This window comes from Hyperolius riggenbachi, chromosome 1 (genome assembly GCF_040937935.1).
Source record: "Hyperolius riggenbachi isolate aHypRig1 chromosome 1, aHypRig1.pri, whole genome shotgun sequence".
Taxonomy (NCBI): domain Eukaryota; kingdom Metazoa; phylum Chordata; class Amphibia; order Anura; family Hyperoliidae; genus Hyperolius; species Hyperolius riggenbachi.
In genome coordinates this window covers 284,796,497-284,814,116 of record NC_090646.1, presented here as the reverse complement: position 1 = coordinate 284,814,116, position 17,620 = coordinate 284,796,497, and the positions used below count along the sequence as shown (strand labels likewise).

Below are 17,620 nucleotides of genomic sequence, written 5' to 3'. Positions count from 1 at the left end.
CCATTTTGGGTACCCTGAGTCGGAGGTTTCATAAACTAAGGAGTCGGAAGATTTTTGCACCGACTCCACAGCCCTGCAAAATAGTGTGCAAATGAGTAGGGCCGCTGGCTCACATTTTTGTAATTTTTGTTTTTCAATGGTAGGAGTGGGGAGACTAGTCAGGATAAGGGAAAGATGACTGCAACAATGTACAGAGACATCCTGGATGAAAACCTTCTCCAGAGCACTCTTGAACTTAGACTGGGGCAACGATACATCTTTCAGTAAGACAACGACCCTAAGCACACAGCCAAGATATCAAAGGAGTGGATTCAGTACAACTCTGAATGTCCTACAGTGGCCCAGCCAGAGCACAGACTTGAATCCGATTGAACATCTCTGCTGAGATCTTAAAATGGCTGTACACCAACGCTTCCCATCCAACCTGACGGAGCTTGAGAGGTACTGCAAAGAGGAAAGGGCGAAACTGGCCAAGGATAGGTATACCAAGCTTGTGGCATCATATTCTTAATAATTGAGGCTGTAATCGCTGCCAAAGGTGCATCGACAAAGCATTGAGCAAAGGCAGTGAATACTTATGTACATGCGATTTCTTTTTTTTTTTTATGCATTTGCCAAAACCTCAAGTTAACTTTTTCACATTGTCATTATGAGGATGGTGTGTGTAGAATTCTGAGGGGAAAAAAGTAATTTATTCAATTTTGGAATAAGGCTGTAACATAACAAAATGTGGGAAGAGTAATGCGCTGTGAATACTTTCCGGGTGCACTGTACATCAGTCACACAAACAAAATCGTACAGCTTAAAGAGAACCCGAGGCAGAATATTGAAATCCTAATATGACCCAGAGGCATGTCATGTGCACAATGACATGCCTCTGTGTCATTCTATCGCTGCTGCCAGCCCTCCTGCACTCTGCTGTCCCCCCTTAAAAGATTGCCAGACTAGCGACAATCTGCTTGTCGCTAGCCTGCTTTGTTTATCTGAGGCTTGTCAATCAGCCTCCTCAGCATCGCCCCTCAATAACATGCTCCCCCCGCCGCTCTCTCCGCCTCTGCTAGCTTCCTCCAATAGGAAGCCAAGCCGCGACCCAGGAAGTACTCCTGGGTCGTGGCTTGGCTTCCTATTGGAGGAAGCTAACAGAGGCGGAGAGGACGATGTGGAGGAGGCAGATTGACAAGCCTCAGATAAAGCAGGCTAGTGACAAGCAGATTGTTGATAGCCTGACGATCTTTTCAGGGGGAAGAGCAGAGTGCAGGAGGGCTGGCAGCGGTGATAGCATGACACAGAGGCATGTCATTGTGCACATGATATGCCTCTGGGCCCTATTAGGATTTCAGTATTCCGATTCCGGTTCTCTAACTTTTTTCTGAACATCCCAATCGGAAGGGTGGTCAGAAAACTGCTCCTGTGACCACATGAATATAAGCTACCAGTGTTTAGAATACATCATAACTCTGGTAAACTAAACTAGGAGTTCAGCCTCAAATAAAATAGGAATTTTCTAAACATAAAATGCAATGTACCAACCACATTTTTAATTTTTTAATTTGCAGATGCTAATCATCTGGAACAGTAAGAAACACAATTGTTTTCATCTCAGTAAATGCAGTAGTGCTGCTGCTTATCCTCTGGAACAGCAGGAAATGAAATAGCTGTTGGAAGTGTAAAAAAGAAAATCAGTAGTGAAGTTGGAAAGTAAAACAGTGCAGTTTAACAAAGCAGGGCAAACTGGATTTTTGTTTTCACAAGCTTTCTTTAGAATCTGACTGAGCCAACTCCTTCAGAAGCAAAGCCAGGACTCTTTTATAGGTTTCCAGCACAGTCTGAGCAGAAGGCCTCATGGATGGGTTTTGTCTCTTACATTCTGCGTGAATATCAAACAAGTGGAAACGGACAATATCACTTCCCTCTACATGGTCCAGGAGATAATCAGTCACTGCTGGGATCTTCCAGATATCAGTCTTCTCATCATATGGTGGCATGAGATCATCATGAAACTCAACACCTGGTCCGTGAGGCCATAGCTGCTCAGGAGCAACAAAATCCCCCATAATTTCTCTTGGGCCACACTTGACCCATACACCTTTCTCCTTGTCCACTAAAGGCAAGGCATCCAAATCATTTGCAACTAGGTGAAAGTCACTTGTCAACAGATACTGAGAGAGTACCTTGTCCAAGTCATTGGAATCACACATGACCAGTACACCAAGGGGACTGTTGTGCAGATACCGGATAATACTAACATAATCTATGGCAAGTTCAAACCGATTCTGCCATGTATTTAGGTTCTGGTATTTAGGTAGGTTAAAGGTAGCATTCAAATGTTTTAGTGAGCCCAGTGGATGGTACTCTGTTAATATACTGTAATTGTCCTCACAATATCCCACCAGAGTGACTACATGTCTGCTTTGCAATGACTGTAACATCCTTAAGCCGTGGAGAAAATCTTCTTTCAATGCAGGAAGTGTAAGCTGAGACAGAGCTACTTTCATCTCTTTCCACTCAGATAGGTATACCTGGAACATATAACATATACAACAATGTATGAGTAATACTGGTCAAAAGGATAAACATTGCAGTTTTGAGTTACAGGCAGGGCTGTGGAGTCGGTACAAAAATCCTCCAACTCCTAAGTTTAGGATTTCATAGACTCCTAATTTGCATATTACAATCTTGTTACTGGAAAGTATGCATCATAAAAGCCATCTAATCACTGCCAATGCTTAAAGAGAACCTGAGGCAGTTCCATGGGGGGCAAATGGGACATGTTCTCTACCTCATGACATGCCTCGGTTTCCCCACCACCACCGCCGCTCTAAAGACCCTCGAGATTAGCGACAATATTTGTCGCCATCTCTGAGGTAAACATGGGGGGGGGGAGGGTTTACCCATTTAAAACGCCCGCCAGGGGTCTTCCTGCAGGGTTTCCAGAGCTGGGCAGCTCTCTCTCCCTGGCCACACCCCCTACCGCTCCCCCACCTCCCAACACGCTGGATAAGAGACACACAGTCTCTCCTTGCAGTGTCGTGACCCAGAGGTCACCAAAGTGAAAGTGGGACAGTGTGGCCCACAGGAGCGGCGGTTTTTGCGGCTACCTGATCCACTCAGCCCGCAGATCAGGTAGCCTATTTTTTTTTGTTTGTTTTATGAGCACACCTCAGGCTCTCTAAGAATTTTAAAAGACAAATAAAGCATGAGGGATATGGAGGCTGCCATATTTATTTCCTTTTAACCACTTGCCGACCAGGGGATTTTTCACTGATCGGTGCTGCGTGGGCTCTACAGCCCGCAGCACCGATCAGGAGTGCAGCAGGGCGATCAGACTACCCCCCTTTTTTCCCCACTAGGGGGATGTCCTGCTGGGGGGGTCTGATCGCCGCCGGCTGCATTTGCTTAGTGGGGGCTCTTCAAAGCCCCCCTCCGCAGCGTTCTCCGCCGTCTCTCCCGCTCCCTCCCCCTCCCCCTGTGAGCTGCGCAGGACGGATTTCTGCGCATTGAAGGATAGGCTTCAGCCTATCATATGCCGGCGATCCCCGGCCAATCAGAGGCCGGGGATCGCCGATCTGCCTTACGGCGCTGCTGCCGTATGATGTAAACAGCGGGGATTTCTTCCCCGCCTGTTTACATTTTGCCGGCGAGCCGCGATCGGCGGCTCTCTGGCTGTTCACGGAGACACCCTCCGTGAACTGACATGGAAACCGTTTCCATGGTAACCCGCAGACGACCAGTTTACGCCAATCGGCGTTAGCTGGTCGTCAAGAGGTTAAACAATACCAGTTGCTTGGCTATCCTGCTGATCCTTTGCCTCTAATAATTTTAGCCACAGAACCTGAACAAGCATGCAGCAGATCAGATGTTTCTGACATTTCTGTCAGGATTTTATCATAACTGAAATATATCAATTGCTGTCAGTAATATCTGAAAGGACAACTGATGTGCAAGGTAATGTCCATGTATCCCTATGGCTAAAGTGTGCGATATTACAGTTTTACAGTGTGCTGACCAGGAAGCTGTTATGGGCTAAGGGCCATTTTCAAAATGGAGGATGGAGAATTCCATTGATCACAGTAGACAAACAGGACGCAAGAGAGGAGAAAGAGATTGATGAGTAGACTACACGGGAGGCAAGTATGACGTGTGTATGTTTGTTTATTTTGACTTAAAATTTTCAGTTTCAGGTTTGCTTTAAGTAGTAGCAGTAGGGTATTGTACCATGTTAGCCATCAGTTTTAAATCAGGATGATACCATTTATTGGCTAACTAAAAAGAATAAGAATAAGTGAGCTTTTGGCTTTGCAGCCTTCATCGGGCTTCAATCCTGTTTGCTTGCAGGTTGATGGTACAGACAGAGCGGTGGGAAAGATGGATGAGTCTAGCTGCTGCATTCATGACTGATTGAAGGGGTGCAATGCGTTTTAAGGGGAGGTCAGATAGTAGGGCATTGCAGTAGTCTAGGCGGGAGAGGATAAGGCATGGATGAGAAGCTTCGTAGTGTCCGGAGTCAGAAAGGGGCGGATTTTGTAGATGTTGTGAAGGTGGAAGTTGCAGGTTCTGGTAACATTTTGGATGTGTGGGCTGAAGGAGAGAGCAGAGTCTAGGGTGACGCCCAGGCAGCGGGCCTGGTAGGTAGGACATATAGGGCTTGATTCACAAAGCCGTGCTTAACAGTTAGCATGTGAAGTGCCGTTCACAGACTTTTGCGCGCGCAAAGTTCCGTGATTCGTGCGATTTCAGAGTTTTGCGCGCGAAATTTGCGCGATACACGCCAATCACGGCAAACTGCGCGCGCAAAAGTCCGCGAACGGCACTTCACGTGCTAACTGTTTAGCACACCCACGCAAACAGTTAGCACGGCTTTGTGAATCAAACCCATAGGGGCTGATTCATGAAGCCTGCATGGCAGCTAGGCACACTACACACAGTAATGTAGCGTAGCGTGCCTTCCTTAGTTAAGTGCCCTGTTTAGTAGGCAACGCGCGCTCTGGGGTGCTGCGAAGTATCTGCGATATTGCACTAAAGTGGCCCCTACCATGTTAATTAACATAGTAGCAGTCGCGATACTCCACAGCACCTAGCAGTGTTCCTTAGTAAACAACGGTGCGTAACTAAGGAAAGCACAATACCCAGCACAACTGCGTGTAGCATGCCCAGACGCCCTGCACCCCCCCAGAATTTAGCTTGCGGAGCTGTCATGTAGCTCGCACTGCCATGGCAGCGCTGCTTCATGAATTGACCCCAAAGTGACCATCCATGAAGCTCAAACAGCATAACACTTTGTTTATCACATAAGAATCACAAATATTTTGACATAGCCAGCAATCTTGGATCAATAATCCTCAGCAGCAAAAGGGAGTCCACAGGCTTCAACATTAAAGAGAACGCGAGGTGGGTTTTAAGAATCCTATTAGCACACAGAGGCTGGTTCTGCATATAATCACCAGCCTCTGTTACTATACTCTCCCGCCCTCGCTGCCCCCCCCATGAATCAAACCGCCGTGCTAGCGACACGCAGCATGTCTATAGCAGGCTGTTTACATGTAGACTGTCACTCTCTACCTCCTCTATATCGCCGCTCCCCGCCTGCGTCCCTTCCCTCCAATCAGCTTACAGAGGCGGGGAGGGAAGGGATGCAGACAGGGAGCGGCACTATAGGAGGCGGGGGAGCGGCGGAGAGTAACAATCTACATGTAAACAGCCTGCTATCGACACGTTGTGTGTCGCTAGCATGGCAGTTTGATTTATAGGAGCCAGCAGAGCGCAGGGGGGGCCTGGGGGGAAACAGTATAGTAACAGAGGCTGGTGATTATACGCAGAACCAGCCTCTGTGTCCTAATAGGATTCTTAAAACCCATTTCGGGTTCTCTTGAAAAAAAAAGTCCCATATATGCATCAATAGTCATAAATATAATAGTAATAACCATAGAGACAAGTTTCAGATCGTCACAGGCAAAACCTGGAACTTCTACTTCATCAGCAATACATTCAAAGGAAAATCAAGACTTGTACAACCTGAAAGTCTCTTATTTTCTGTAGTGAGACAACATTCTTGTGTATTTCTACAGTGAGACATTATTCTTGTATATTTTGAAGTGATTAAACAGTAGTGCTGCATATGGCACAAATAGGTGCAAACTACGTACCTTTTTTACAGCTCCCTCTCCTACAAGCTTTAGCTTGCGGACTTCCTTTTTTAGGGCCTCACAGTTGAGCCAGGCTGAACAATTCTTCATTGCTCCCATCCTAAAGAAGCCTTGCGGACAGGCTTTTGGGTCCCCATGACTGTAGCTAGTTGACACGTAGGCATGCTCTAGGTAGATGTAGAGTAACAGGTTGATGCACAACACTGTAAAAATGAGGAGGAGGATGAGAAGCAGAAGACAATTCCAGCTGCCATTCTTTCTGCCAACTTGATGTTTTCTTTCCATTCTGCGCTATAATGCAAGATTAGCAGCATCCTTAAAAAAACAAAACAAAATGTAATTATATGTAAGAAGAAATAGGAGCAAAAGCACTAAAGGTGGCATAGGAATGGTATAATCAGAGACTTTGTATCCCAACTGCTTATACAGTGGGATGCGAAAGTTTGGGCAACCTTGCTAATCGTCATAATTTTCCTGTATAAATCGTTGGTTGTTTCGATTAAAAAAAATGTCAGTTAAATATATCATATAGGAGACACACACAGTGATATTTGAGAAGTGAAATAAGGTTTATTGGATTTACAGAAAGTGAGCAATAATTTTTTAAATAAAATTAGGCAGGTGCATAAATTTAATTGATTCCAAAACCTTTAGAACGAATTATTGGAACTCAAATTGGCTTGGTAAGGTCAATGACCCCTGACCTACATACACAGGTGAATCCAATTATGAGAGAATATTTAAGGGGGTCATTTGTTTCCCTCCTCTTAATTTTCTCTTAAAGAGACACTCAAGCGGAAAAAAATATATGATATAGTGAATTGGTTGTGTACTATGAATATTTACTAGAAGATTAGCAGCAAAGAAAATATTCTCATTTTTATTTTCAGGTATATAGTGTTTTTTCTAACATTGCATCACTCTATAATATGTGCAGATTACACAACACTCAGCATTCAAAATGATTCTTTCAGAGCAGTCTGTGAAGTAATGACCTCTCCTCTGGCAGAGGAAAAGTAAACAGTTCAATTACAGTTGAGATAATAAAAGTCAGATAACAGCCCTCTCCACGACTAAGTTAGTCGGAGAGCTTAATAGCTTTTTTGCATAGAGATAACTGGAGTTTCTCAACACTTCCTGTACTGGAAACAATTAGACTGATGTATCTGATCTTAATGTTTTTTTTCTTAGCTGTACTACACATACAAATGATAATATCATCATTTTTTTTTCGCTTCAGTGTCTCTTTAAGGGTAGCAACATGGGGGTTTCAAAATAAATCTCAAATGACCTGAAGACAAAGATTGTTCACCATCATAGTTTAGGGGAAGGATACAGAAAGCTGTCTTAGAGAGATTTCAGCTGTCTGTTTCCACAGTTAGGAACATATTGAAGAAATGGAAGACCACAGGCTCAGTTCAAGTTAAGGCTCGAAGTGGCAGATCAAGAAAAATCTCAGATTAACAGAAGCGACGGATGGTGAGAACAGTCAGAGTCATCCCACAGACCAGCACCAAAGACCTACAACATCATCTTGCTGCAGATGGAGTCACTGTGCATCGTTCAACCATTCAGCGCACTTTACACAAGGAGATTCTGTATGCGAGTGATGCAGAGCAAACATTTTCGCTGCCCACAGCACAAACAAACAGAGATGCCTAAGGTATGCTAAAGCTATTTGGACAAGCCAGCTTCATTTTAGAATAAGGTGCTGTGGACTGATGAAACTAAAACTTTAGCTATTTGGGCATAACAAGGGGCATTATGCATGGAGGAAAACACGGCACTCCAAGAAAAACACCTGCTACCTACAGTAAAAGTTGTCAAAGTTGAGGGACGCATGGATTCCCCTCAGTATCAGTAGATTCTGCACACCAATGTCCAGGAATCAGTGACAAAGCTGAAGCTGCACCAGGGCTGGATCTTTCAACAAGACAATGACCCTAAACACTGCTCAAAATCCACTAAGGCAGTGATGGCTAACCTTGGCAATCCAGCTGTGACAAAACTACAAATCTCATCATGCCTCTGCCTCCCCAAATTATGCTTAGAGCTGTCAGAGTATTGAAATGCCTCATGGGACTTGTAGTTCCACCACAGCTGGAGTTTCACGTTTAGCCATCACTGCACTAAGGCATTCATGCAGAGGAACAAATACAACGTTCTGGAATGGCCATCTCAGTCCCCAGACCTGAATATAAATAGAAAATCTGTGGTGTGAGTTAAAGAGAGAGCTGTCCATGCTCGGAAGCCATCAAACCTGAATGAACTTGAGATGTTTTGTAAAGAGGAATGGTCCAAAATACCTTCAACCAGAAACCAGACTCTCATTGGAACCTACAGGAAGCGTTTAGAGGTTGTAATCTCTGCAAAAGGAGGATCTACTAAATATTGATTTTATTTCTTTTTTGTGGTTCCCAAATGTATGCACCTGCCTAATTTTGTTTAAACAATTATTACACACTTTCTGTAAATCCAATAAACGTAATTTCACTTCTGAAATATCTCTGTGTGTCTCTTATACAAGGGGTCCTCAACCTTTTCCGGCCCGGGGACCACTTTCTGACCAAATTTTTTTCCGGGGACCGCCGGGGGGGGGGGGGGGGGGGTGCACTTCCTAGTGGACAGTGGGGCGGGTTACAGGGTGGGGGGGCGCTAGGGTGCAGTGGCATAGCTAGCATAGTCGCCCCAGTATAGGGAGTTTAGTTGCCCCAGTATGGCTAGTATAGTGCCCCAGTATTGCGCTCCAGTATAGTGCCCCAGTATGGCCAGTATAGTGCCCCAGTATGGCCAGTATAGTGCCCCAGTATGGCCAGTATAGTGCCCCAGTATGGCCAGTATAGTGCCCCAGTATGGCCAGTATAGTGCCCCAGTATGGCCAGTATAGTGCCCCAGTATGGCCAGTATAGTGCCCCAGTATGGCCAGTATAGTGCCCCAGTATGGCCAGTATAGTGCCCCAGTATGGCCAGTATAATGCCCCAGTATGGGTAGGTGGTGCCCCCCGCCCATCCCCGCCGCTGTTATTACCTTAAAAGCGTCCGCTCTCCCCTCTCCGGCGCGTGTACTTATTCCAGCAGCATATGTCCCGGCTGCTGTCTGTGATGCGGCAGTAAGCAGGGCAGCGGCTTCCTGTAGCGACGTTGTGTATCGCCGTTACTATGGGAACCGAGCCCTGCTTCCTGCCGCATCACACACAGCAGCCAGGAGATACGCTGCTGGAATAAGTAAAGTACACGCGTATAAGGAAGCGGAAGCTGCTAAGGTAATAACAGCGGCGGCCGCAGGGACGGGCGCGGGGGGGGTTGTTTTGGAAGAGGACAGTCCTGCGGCCCAACTGAGAACGTCCCGCAGCCCACCAGTGGGCCACGGACCACAGGTTGGGGACCCCCGTCCTATACGATATAGTTAACGGACATTTATTATCATAACAACCAACAATTTATACAGGAAAATCATGACAATTAACAAGGTTGCCTAAACTTTTGCATCCCACTGTAGCAATCATGGTTTCTAATCAGGGCTGTGGCGTCGGTACAAAAATAATCCGACTCCTCCTTTATGAAACCACCGACTCAGACTCCAGGTACCAAAAATTGCTTCGACTCCTCCTCTAATACTTACCAGGGCTATGGAGTTGGTACAAAAATCATGCAACTCAAACTCAGTTCATAAAACCACAACTCCAGGTACCCAAAATCCACTGTGAAACCGTGTTTGTCAGCAGCTATAGGTGCTATCCATACTGGCATAAAGGGGTACTTCACAGGTTGGAGGGAACCATATGGATAGGGATTTGGCTGCACAGTTAGGAATAACTGCCATCTCAATAACTGTTGACAGGATGCAAGGCAGTTTTCCCAGTGACTCACTGAGAAGCATATGGAGAGGCTACAAAGTGTTAGCAAACACCACAGTAAAGGTGGCCATACACTGGCCCGATTCCCGGCCGTTTCGACAGCAGATTCGATCCTGGGATCGAATCTGCTGCCAATCGTTCGCGGTAAACGCCGCCGACGATCCGATTTCCTCCCGAAATCGGATCAGTCCGTCGATCGCGCCGTGCGGGAAATTACCCTCGATCGCCCGCGGGTAAAGTGCGCGTCACTAGCGGCGGCCGATCCGATGAAAAATACATTACCTGATGCGGGCTCCCGGGCGTCTTCTCCGCATCTTCTCAGCGCTGCACCCGCTCCATCCCGGCGCTTCCTGGGTCACTGCAGTGACCCAGGAAGTTCAAATAGAGGGCGCTCTATTTGAACTTCCTGGTCACGGAGTGACACAGGAAGCGCCGAGATGGAGCAAGAACAGAGCGGTGCAGCGTGGAGAAGATGCCCGGGAGCCAGCGTCAGGTAATGTATGCGCGGGGGGAGGACAGGCGGCAGGAGCAGCTGAACAGATTGTGATCGGTTTCAGGCTGAAATCGATTCACAATCTGTTTGCAGTAAAGGCAGCCATACGATCCCTATCTGATCAGATTCGATCAGATAGGGATCTGTCAGCTGGTCGATCTGATGGCACATCGACCAGTGTATGGCTGCCTTAAATCACAGGTGTGTCCATTGACTAATGCTGGGAATACATGGCTCGATTCTGAGTCATTTGGCTCGATAGATAATATCCGACACGACCGATCTCCCGCCTGATCGTTTCACTGCTCGATTCCTCATTGAGGACAGTGGAAAAAGATAAGAAAAATGAGCAGAAGATAAGAGAACCGCCTGCAAAATCGAGCGGAGAATCAAGCCGTGTATGCCCAGCATAAGGCAGCTTGTTAAAAAACCTGAAATACTGTATACGGAGATGATTTCATAATAGTTTCCTCAGGGAAACAATGTTTGGAGATATGCTTGATGGACTCTTCAGATTGAGTACTGTGTATTCTGTAACATAATCCAATTTGAGTAGAAACTGAGCCCCAGACCATTTTTAATTAAACAAGTAAACCTGTCTGACTTAAAGGGAAGGTTCACCGCTGGACGCCTAGAGGGAGAGGAGCTGCGCCGAGGGCACCGATCGACTGCCAGGAGCTGGAAAAAGCCCCAGGTGAGTGCAGTTTTTTTTTTTTTTTTTTTTTTTTTTTTTTTTTTTTTAGCAGCGCGAATCTTCCCTTTAAAAGGAAATTTTTTGTTTTCAAAATGTTTTATTGTTTTGTCATTACATACATAACATAGTACAACAAGCTTAATGAAGCTACACCATCTATGTCAAGAAAGTGACAATTTTAAACAGTGCAAAACATGGAAAAACAGGTTAACACAAACATTAACAGGGGTTAGCCTAACTGGTGAGCTTTAGATTTAAAGGAAATTATAAGTGAAATTTATAGTGGCCAGTTACTTACCTGATGCTTCTTCCAGTCCACTTGGCATCATTCTGCGCTGCTCTGTTCCCCCTCCGAATGCTGCATGCACAGCCGCATGCCACACGCCTCCTCCATTGCGCTTTGGGAGAATTCTGTGCTTACGCAGTAAATAAGAAATAAGAGGAGGCGTGCAGCCAAGGCTGTGCATGCGCAGAAGCCAGACAGCTTTTGGAGAGGGACAGTAGAGGAATGGAGCAGTGCGAAATAACGGCAAGGAACCAGAAGTTCTTCAAAGGACTGGAAGAAGCCCAAGGTAAATAAATTAACTACTTTAAATTTCACTTTACATTCCCTTAAGTATAACCCCCTCCCCCCCCCCCTCCCCCCCGAGGAAGGAAAAAAAAAAAAAAAACAACTTGTATTGCACACTGACGAAAAAGCCATGCATGAGTGCTTTGAGCTACTGCACTAGCGTGGGAATGTTTTGGCAGCACGAGCAAAGAAAAATAACATTCCAGGAGGATCCCTCGGTTCAGGGGGGCGAATGAGCTCAGATGGGAGTCTTAGATGAGAAGACAGGCTGAGACTGTCTGGAACGGGGAGGAGAGCTCTGAATGCTGCACCGCCATGCTCTCTGCAGATCCTGCCCGGCAGTCACCTTGACTAATGGCAGGTTTATTTCCACCCAGAGCATGGGTCCGGAGTTCCAACAGGGAGGTTAAATGTACCTCCCATAGTCCAATACAGAGCCGCTTTAAAGGAGAACTGTAGTGAAAGGTATATGGAGGCTACCATATTGATTTCCTTTTAAGCAATACCAGTTGCCTGGCTATCCTGCAGATCCTCTGCCTCCAATACTTTTAGCCCTAGACCCTGAACAAGCATGCAGCAGATCTGGTGTTTGACATTTTTGTAAGATCTGACAAGATTAGCTGCATGCTTGTTTCTGGTGTGATTCACACTACTGCAGCCAAATAGATCAGCAGGGCTGCCAGGCAACTGGTATAGCTTAAAAGGAAATCAATATGGTAACCTCCATATACCTCTCACTACAGTTCTCCTTTAAAGGATACCATAACCGAACGGTTCTGGTAAAAATTATAGCTGCACTGTGTAGGGTTCAAACAACACATACCAGCTGCGCCTCCTCCAATGTCTGCTCCCTGCTTGCGGCAATCTGGCCATGGCCACTAATTTAGTTTTTTTTTTTTAAAAAAGGGACCCATGGGAAAACACTACCCATGACACCAACCGAATCGGTTCAGTGAAGAAAAACAAGTGGAGACAGCAGCCAAAACTAACACTGTGCCAGAAGCCCTGCAGCTGAAGGCCATTGATGAGAGTCCTGGTGAGAAATTCTAGCAATGATTTAATGGATAGCATTTTCCTACTAGATCCATTTCTTACAAATTAGTGGTCTCAAACAAATTGACGCTAGTCTAGTTTAGGAAACCCCCCCATAAGGAAATTTCTTTAATGCGAGTAGGCATACCTCCCAACTTTGAGAGATGAGAAAGAGGGACACTTAAGCCACACCCCTAATCACGCCCCCTTCACGCATAGGATAAAGATTTCATAAGAAAAATAGGTTGCTTTTATAATTCAAACCACACTGGTCCTTTTTATCCTGGTTCATTTTCCTTTATTTTAACATTTTAAAATTAAGTAATATATTAAAGGATCAGAATAAAAGTTTAGAGTCAAACACATTTTTTAGTAGAGAAAAAAAAATTATATATATATATATATATATATATATATATATATATATATATATATATATATATTTATTTACATAGAAAGAGGGACAAAGTCCTGAAAGAGGGACAAATGAGGAGGAAACAGTGACAGGGTTCCCAAAGAGGGACTGTCCTTCTGAATGAGGACAGTTGGGAGCTATGTGATTAGGTGGACAGAACCCTCTCGAACCCCTGGGTTTCGGACAGGTTATAGTAAATTATGTCCATGCTATTTCACCAATCACAATGCTTCATGCTATAGAGGGTGCTGCAAAGAACTGTTCCCTATGAGGTTTCCTTCTGGGTCCCCTCAACTAGATCATCCATTCCTTTAGTGGGGAGTACATCCATTTAAATGTATACAGTGGGCATGAGAAAAGGGATATGGGGATTTACTCCCACAAGAGGGACAGGAGGACTGTTGTAAGCTGTGTAATGAGCATATGGTTGGCTGCATGTCACGGCAATATCACATCTTATCACACCAGCTAACGCTTCTACTAACCTCCATAGAAATGAGGCTAGCAGCTTAGTCTTGTCCGAAGGCCACCTGCACAGCTATCCTCGGCAGGGTCTCTTTACAGAATTACAAATTACCGCGATCACCACCATCTGTACGACGTCATCTGCTCCTGCCCATAATGTGCTTCCTCTTCCCATCACAACATCCTGCTCTCCTCATACCGACACGCTAATAACCAGCGCCACCTGCTGGTCATCACAGATAAAGATCTGATTCCGGCTTGTATACAGCAATTTAAAAACAAAACAAAACAGAAAAAACCCTTGAGTTGAGATTAATAAAGAAAAAAGAAAGAATGAACGCTGAATTCACATAGCAGTTATCATTAACTTACCCTACATTGGGCTCTATTCTCAATCACTTCCCGCATGCGGTAAAGTACATGCGGGAAGTTACCGACCAAAATAACGGCAATTTCACAGTCACAGAATTTTCCACATCTTTCTACCGCATGCGGAAAAAGTGCAGAGAAAATGCGGTAAATGTGTGGGATTCATGCGGAAAAAGTTCTGCAAAAGTCGCTATTTTCCGCAAAAAAAAATCAATTCACAAAACAGTTCAGGCGCGTCATTTCGTCGTTATTTACCGTTTTTATTTATCACCTACAAGTAGTAGGTGATATATTCCGCAACCCATTGATTTTAATGAAGTCTGGAGGCTTAAGGGTTGTGCTTGCTGGACTTTGATTTTTATTCTTTTTAACACTTTTTCATGCGACCTTTTTACTGCATGTTTACCGCAAGAATAATGGCCGTTTCCGCACTTTTTTTTTTCTGCGGAAAATATTAGTGAATGCGGAAAAAATGCGGAGATTACCACTGCCAGAAATTTTGCAGTAACATTTTGTGGTAATTTTTCCTCTTTGAGAATAGAGCCCATTGACAGTACAAATACACTAACATGATAAACTGCATAGTAGAAGCAGTAAAGTGTTGTACCGTGTTAGCCATGAGTAAAAGCACCACTGTTTATCATGAAGTTTTTGAATCAGGATGATACCATTTATTGGCTAACTTCCCAACTTTTTGAGATGAGAAAGAGGCATACCATCTCTAAGTTAGCCAATAAATGGTATCATCCTGATTCAAAAACTTCATGATAAACAGTGGTGCTCAACAGAGCTCGAATATTCGAGTAGCTCGAATATTCGAGCTCTTTTTCAGCTATTTGAGCTCGGTATTCGAGCTCCGAATAGCTGCAGCTATTCGAATGGGCTATTCGAGTAAACTCGAATAGCTCATTCACTATTCGCGCTATTCGAGCAAACAGCGCTATTCGAGCTCGAATACCGAGCTCGAATAGTGTCATAGCCCAGATTGATGTCCTTAGAGCCAATCAGAGGGCTCTCCCAGGCCCTCTGACGGCAGCCAATCACTGAGGGGGACCCTGGCCAGCCCCTATCCTCTAAATAGCGGCCGCCATGTTAGGTTTTCCGTCCTTGCCTGACTTTGTACAGAGAGAGATCTGCTCCTTTGTGCTTTGGCTTAGCAAGTGCTCTATTGTGGTCATACACCTAGCGTTTTTGCTCACATACACCTCCTATATACACCTATATTGTTGTTAGTTAGATAGACATTGTATTTTAGTTAGTAGCTTGTGTGTTACATAGAGTCAGCTGCTGCAGGCTTACAGCTTTAGGCCTCAGGGCCTGCCTGTGTGGGCAGCTGTTCTCTCCTGTCCCTCTGTGTTAGTTTATTTCTCATCTATACCAGTATTTCTGCTGCTCTCCCTTACTAGTGATTGTATTTTATACTGTAACTGTACTAGTCTAGGACAGTCACTGTCACTGTTTGTTCATAGCTCCTGCGTTTGTGCGTGCACTGTCTGTAGTGTACACACACTCTATTTCCTTCTGATTACTAGTACTGATTATTGTAATTTCTAGTTGTATACTTACTGTTACTACTTACTACTAGGGACACTCAGTCACTGTTCATAGGCTAGCTCCTGCGTGTGTGTGTGCGTGCACTCACTGCCTGTAGTGTACACACACTCTATTTCCTTGTGATTACTACTGATTATTGTAATTTCTAGTTCTTACTGTTACTACTTACTACTAGGGACACTCAGTCACTGTTCATAGGCTAGCTCCTGCGTGTGTGTGTGTGTGTGCGTGCACTCACTGCCTGTAGTGTACACACACTCTATTTCCTTGTGATTACTACTGATTATTGTAATTTCTAGTTACTGTGCTATTGGAAACACTCACTGTGTTCACTGTTCACACTTACTGATTACCAATACCGATTATTGTATTTTGTATTTGTACTGTACTAATCACTTAGCGATCTAATCACTTAGTGATTAGTGTCACCTCACCCACCAACCCACTCCATTAAAGTACCCCACTTTTTTCACCGCCCTTTAAAAAACTTTAGTGTTTACGCCCAAAACATCTAAGATGTCTGGAAGTGGCAGCCAGCGCGGTTTGGGCAAGGGGAAGGGCAGCAAGGGAATCAGGAGGAGAGGGAGCAGCATTGTGGCAAGCCGCGCCACCATGCACAGTTCCGCAGCAGCAGCAGCTGCGTCAGTGGCTAACATTCCTCCTATAGCCACTGGCCGTGGACGCCTTGGGCGCTGCCCAGCAGGAGCATCTGCAACTCACGCTGCAGAGACACAGCAGCAGCAGCGTGTAGCACCTGCTCCTATTTTCCTCCAGCCGGGTCGGAAACGTCCCATTGAGGAAAAGGATGCACTGTGGTGCAACTGATGACGGAGGATGAGCAGCCCGCCATCAGCTCTGCATCCGAGGCCTCCACCCTCACCACCACCACACCACCCCTGTTCGCAGCAGCCGCCCAGCAGGGCCTGAGGAGGAGGCAGTTCACCGTCAGTCGCCGACCTGTCACTCAGCAGTCTTTTGACCCAGGCACCATCAGGGTATTGTCTGCTGTTGTTGGCGATTTTGAGGAGGAGATGCTGATGGGCACTTTGGGGAGGAGGCATTGGACAGCAAGACTGTGGCGACAGTCAAGCAGCCCATCCATGCATCAGGAGAGGAGTTTTGGGGGGGGGGGGGTCATCATCCCAGCAGGACATGTTTCAGGAGGGGAGGATGATGATGATGATGATGATGACGTGGTGACAGACAAAGACTGGGTGCCGCCACCACCAGCACCTGGGGATGTCATCATCAGCAGCTCTGAGGAGGAGGAGGAGGATGCGCTTGTGGGCCTTGCAAGGAGCGCATCATTGCAAGCATTGGCAGCAGTAGGCAGTCCCACAGCCTGCTGGTGTCTCAGGCTCAGCAGCAGCAGCAGCAGCAGCAGCAGCATCTGCCAGTACCACCACCAGCTGCACCCAAGCCCCCCCCCCCAACCACCACAGGGAGACAGGCAGCAGCGGCTCCAGGCCGTAGGGGGTTGTTTTTGTCACCAATCTGGCGATTTTTCACCATGCCCACAGTGTACAGCAAGTACGCCACTTGCAACCACTGTCAGCGGAAGTTGAGCAGAGGTGCAGACCCCTTAAAGTTCAGCACCAGCTCGCTCATCAACCACCTTGCTGCTGAACATTTCCACCAGCATGAGGAGTTCCAGAGCTGAAGGCATCTGGTGCTGGCAGTGGCACCACACCCATCACTGCACAGCCTTCAGCAGCAGCAGCAGCAGCAACAGCAGCCACCCGCCCTCCTGCTCCTCCAGCAGCACCAGCAGGAGTGCGGAAACGCACTGCTCCTCCCCCCTCTGCAATTCCTGCCGCCGACACTGAGGCCTGTTCTGGCAGCCAGTCCTCAGTGGCCTCCTCTGCTGTGTCCGCTGATTCCCGTGCCAGCAAAACGTCACGCCAGAGCCTTTTGAGCGAGGAGGAGGAGAAGAAGAAGAAGAAGGAGGAGGAGGAGGAGGAGGAGGAGGAGGAGGAGGAGGAGGAGGAGAAGAAGAAGAAGAAGAAGAAGAAGGAGGAGAAAGAGAG

General features: G+C 46.1%; 1 protein-coding gene across 3 annotated transcripts; it reads right to left on the bottom strand.

The window, feature by feature from the left end:
- Positions 1-1,530: 1,530 nt before the first annotated feature.
- POMK (protein O-mannose kinase) lies at positions 1,531-13,858 on the bottom strand. 3 transcript variants are annotated; one of them, XM_068271145.1, is made up of 3 exons: positions 13,691-13,858; positions 6,144-6,458; positions 1,531-2,519 (listed from the first exon to the last, which is right to left on the bottom strand). In XM_068271145.1, exons 2-3 carry the CDS (start codon positions 6,426-6,428, stop codon positions 1,746-1,748), a joined length of 1,059 nt encoding a protein of 352 aa, XP_068127246.1. In that variant the 5' UTR covers positions 6,429-6,458; positions 13,691-13,858; the 3' UTR covers positions 1,531-1,745. The 3 variants fall into 3 exon arrangements, with proteins under 3 accessions (XP_068127246.1, XP_068127248.1, XP_068127247.1); XM_068271147.1 differs by having other exon boundaries at positions 6,144-6,310; XM_068271146.1 differs by lacking the exon at positions 13,691-13,858 and adding an exon at positions 9,766-9,971.
- Between the last annotated feature and the right edge of the window lie 3,762 nt (positions 13,859-17,620).

What these genes read in the sequence shown, in the direction of transcription:
- POMK (XM_068271145.1), bottom strand. Translation starts at nt 6,428, where the DNA reads ATGGAAAGAAAACATCAAGTTGGCAGAAAGAATGGCAGCTGGAATTGT. An exon ending in GAGAGGGAGCTGTAAAAAAG is followed by an intron (nt 2,520 to 6,143) that starts GTACGTAGTTTG and finishes TATATGTTCCAG; the next exon opens with GTATACCTATCTGAGTGGAA.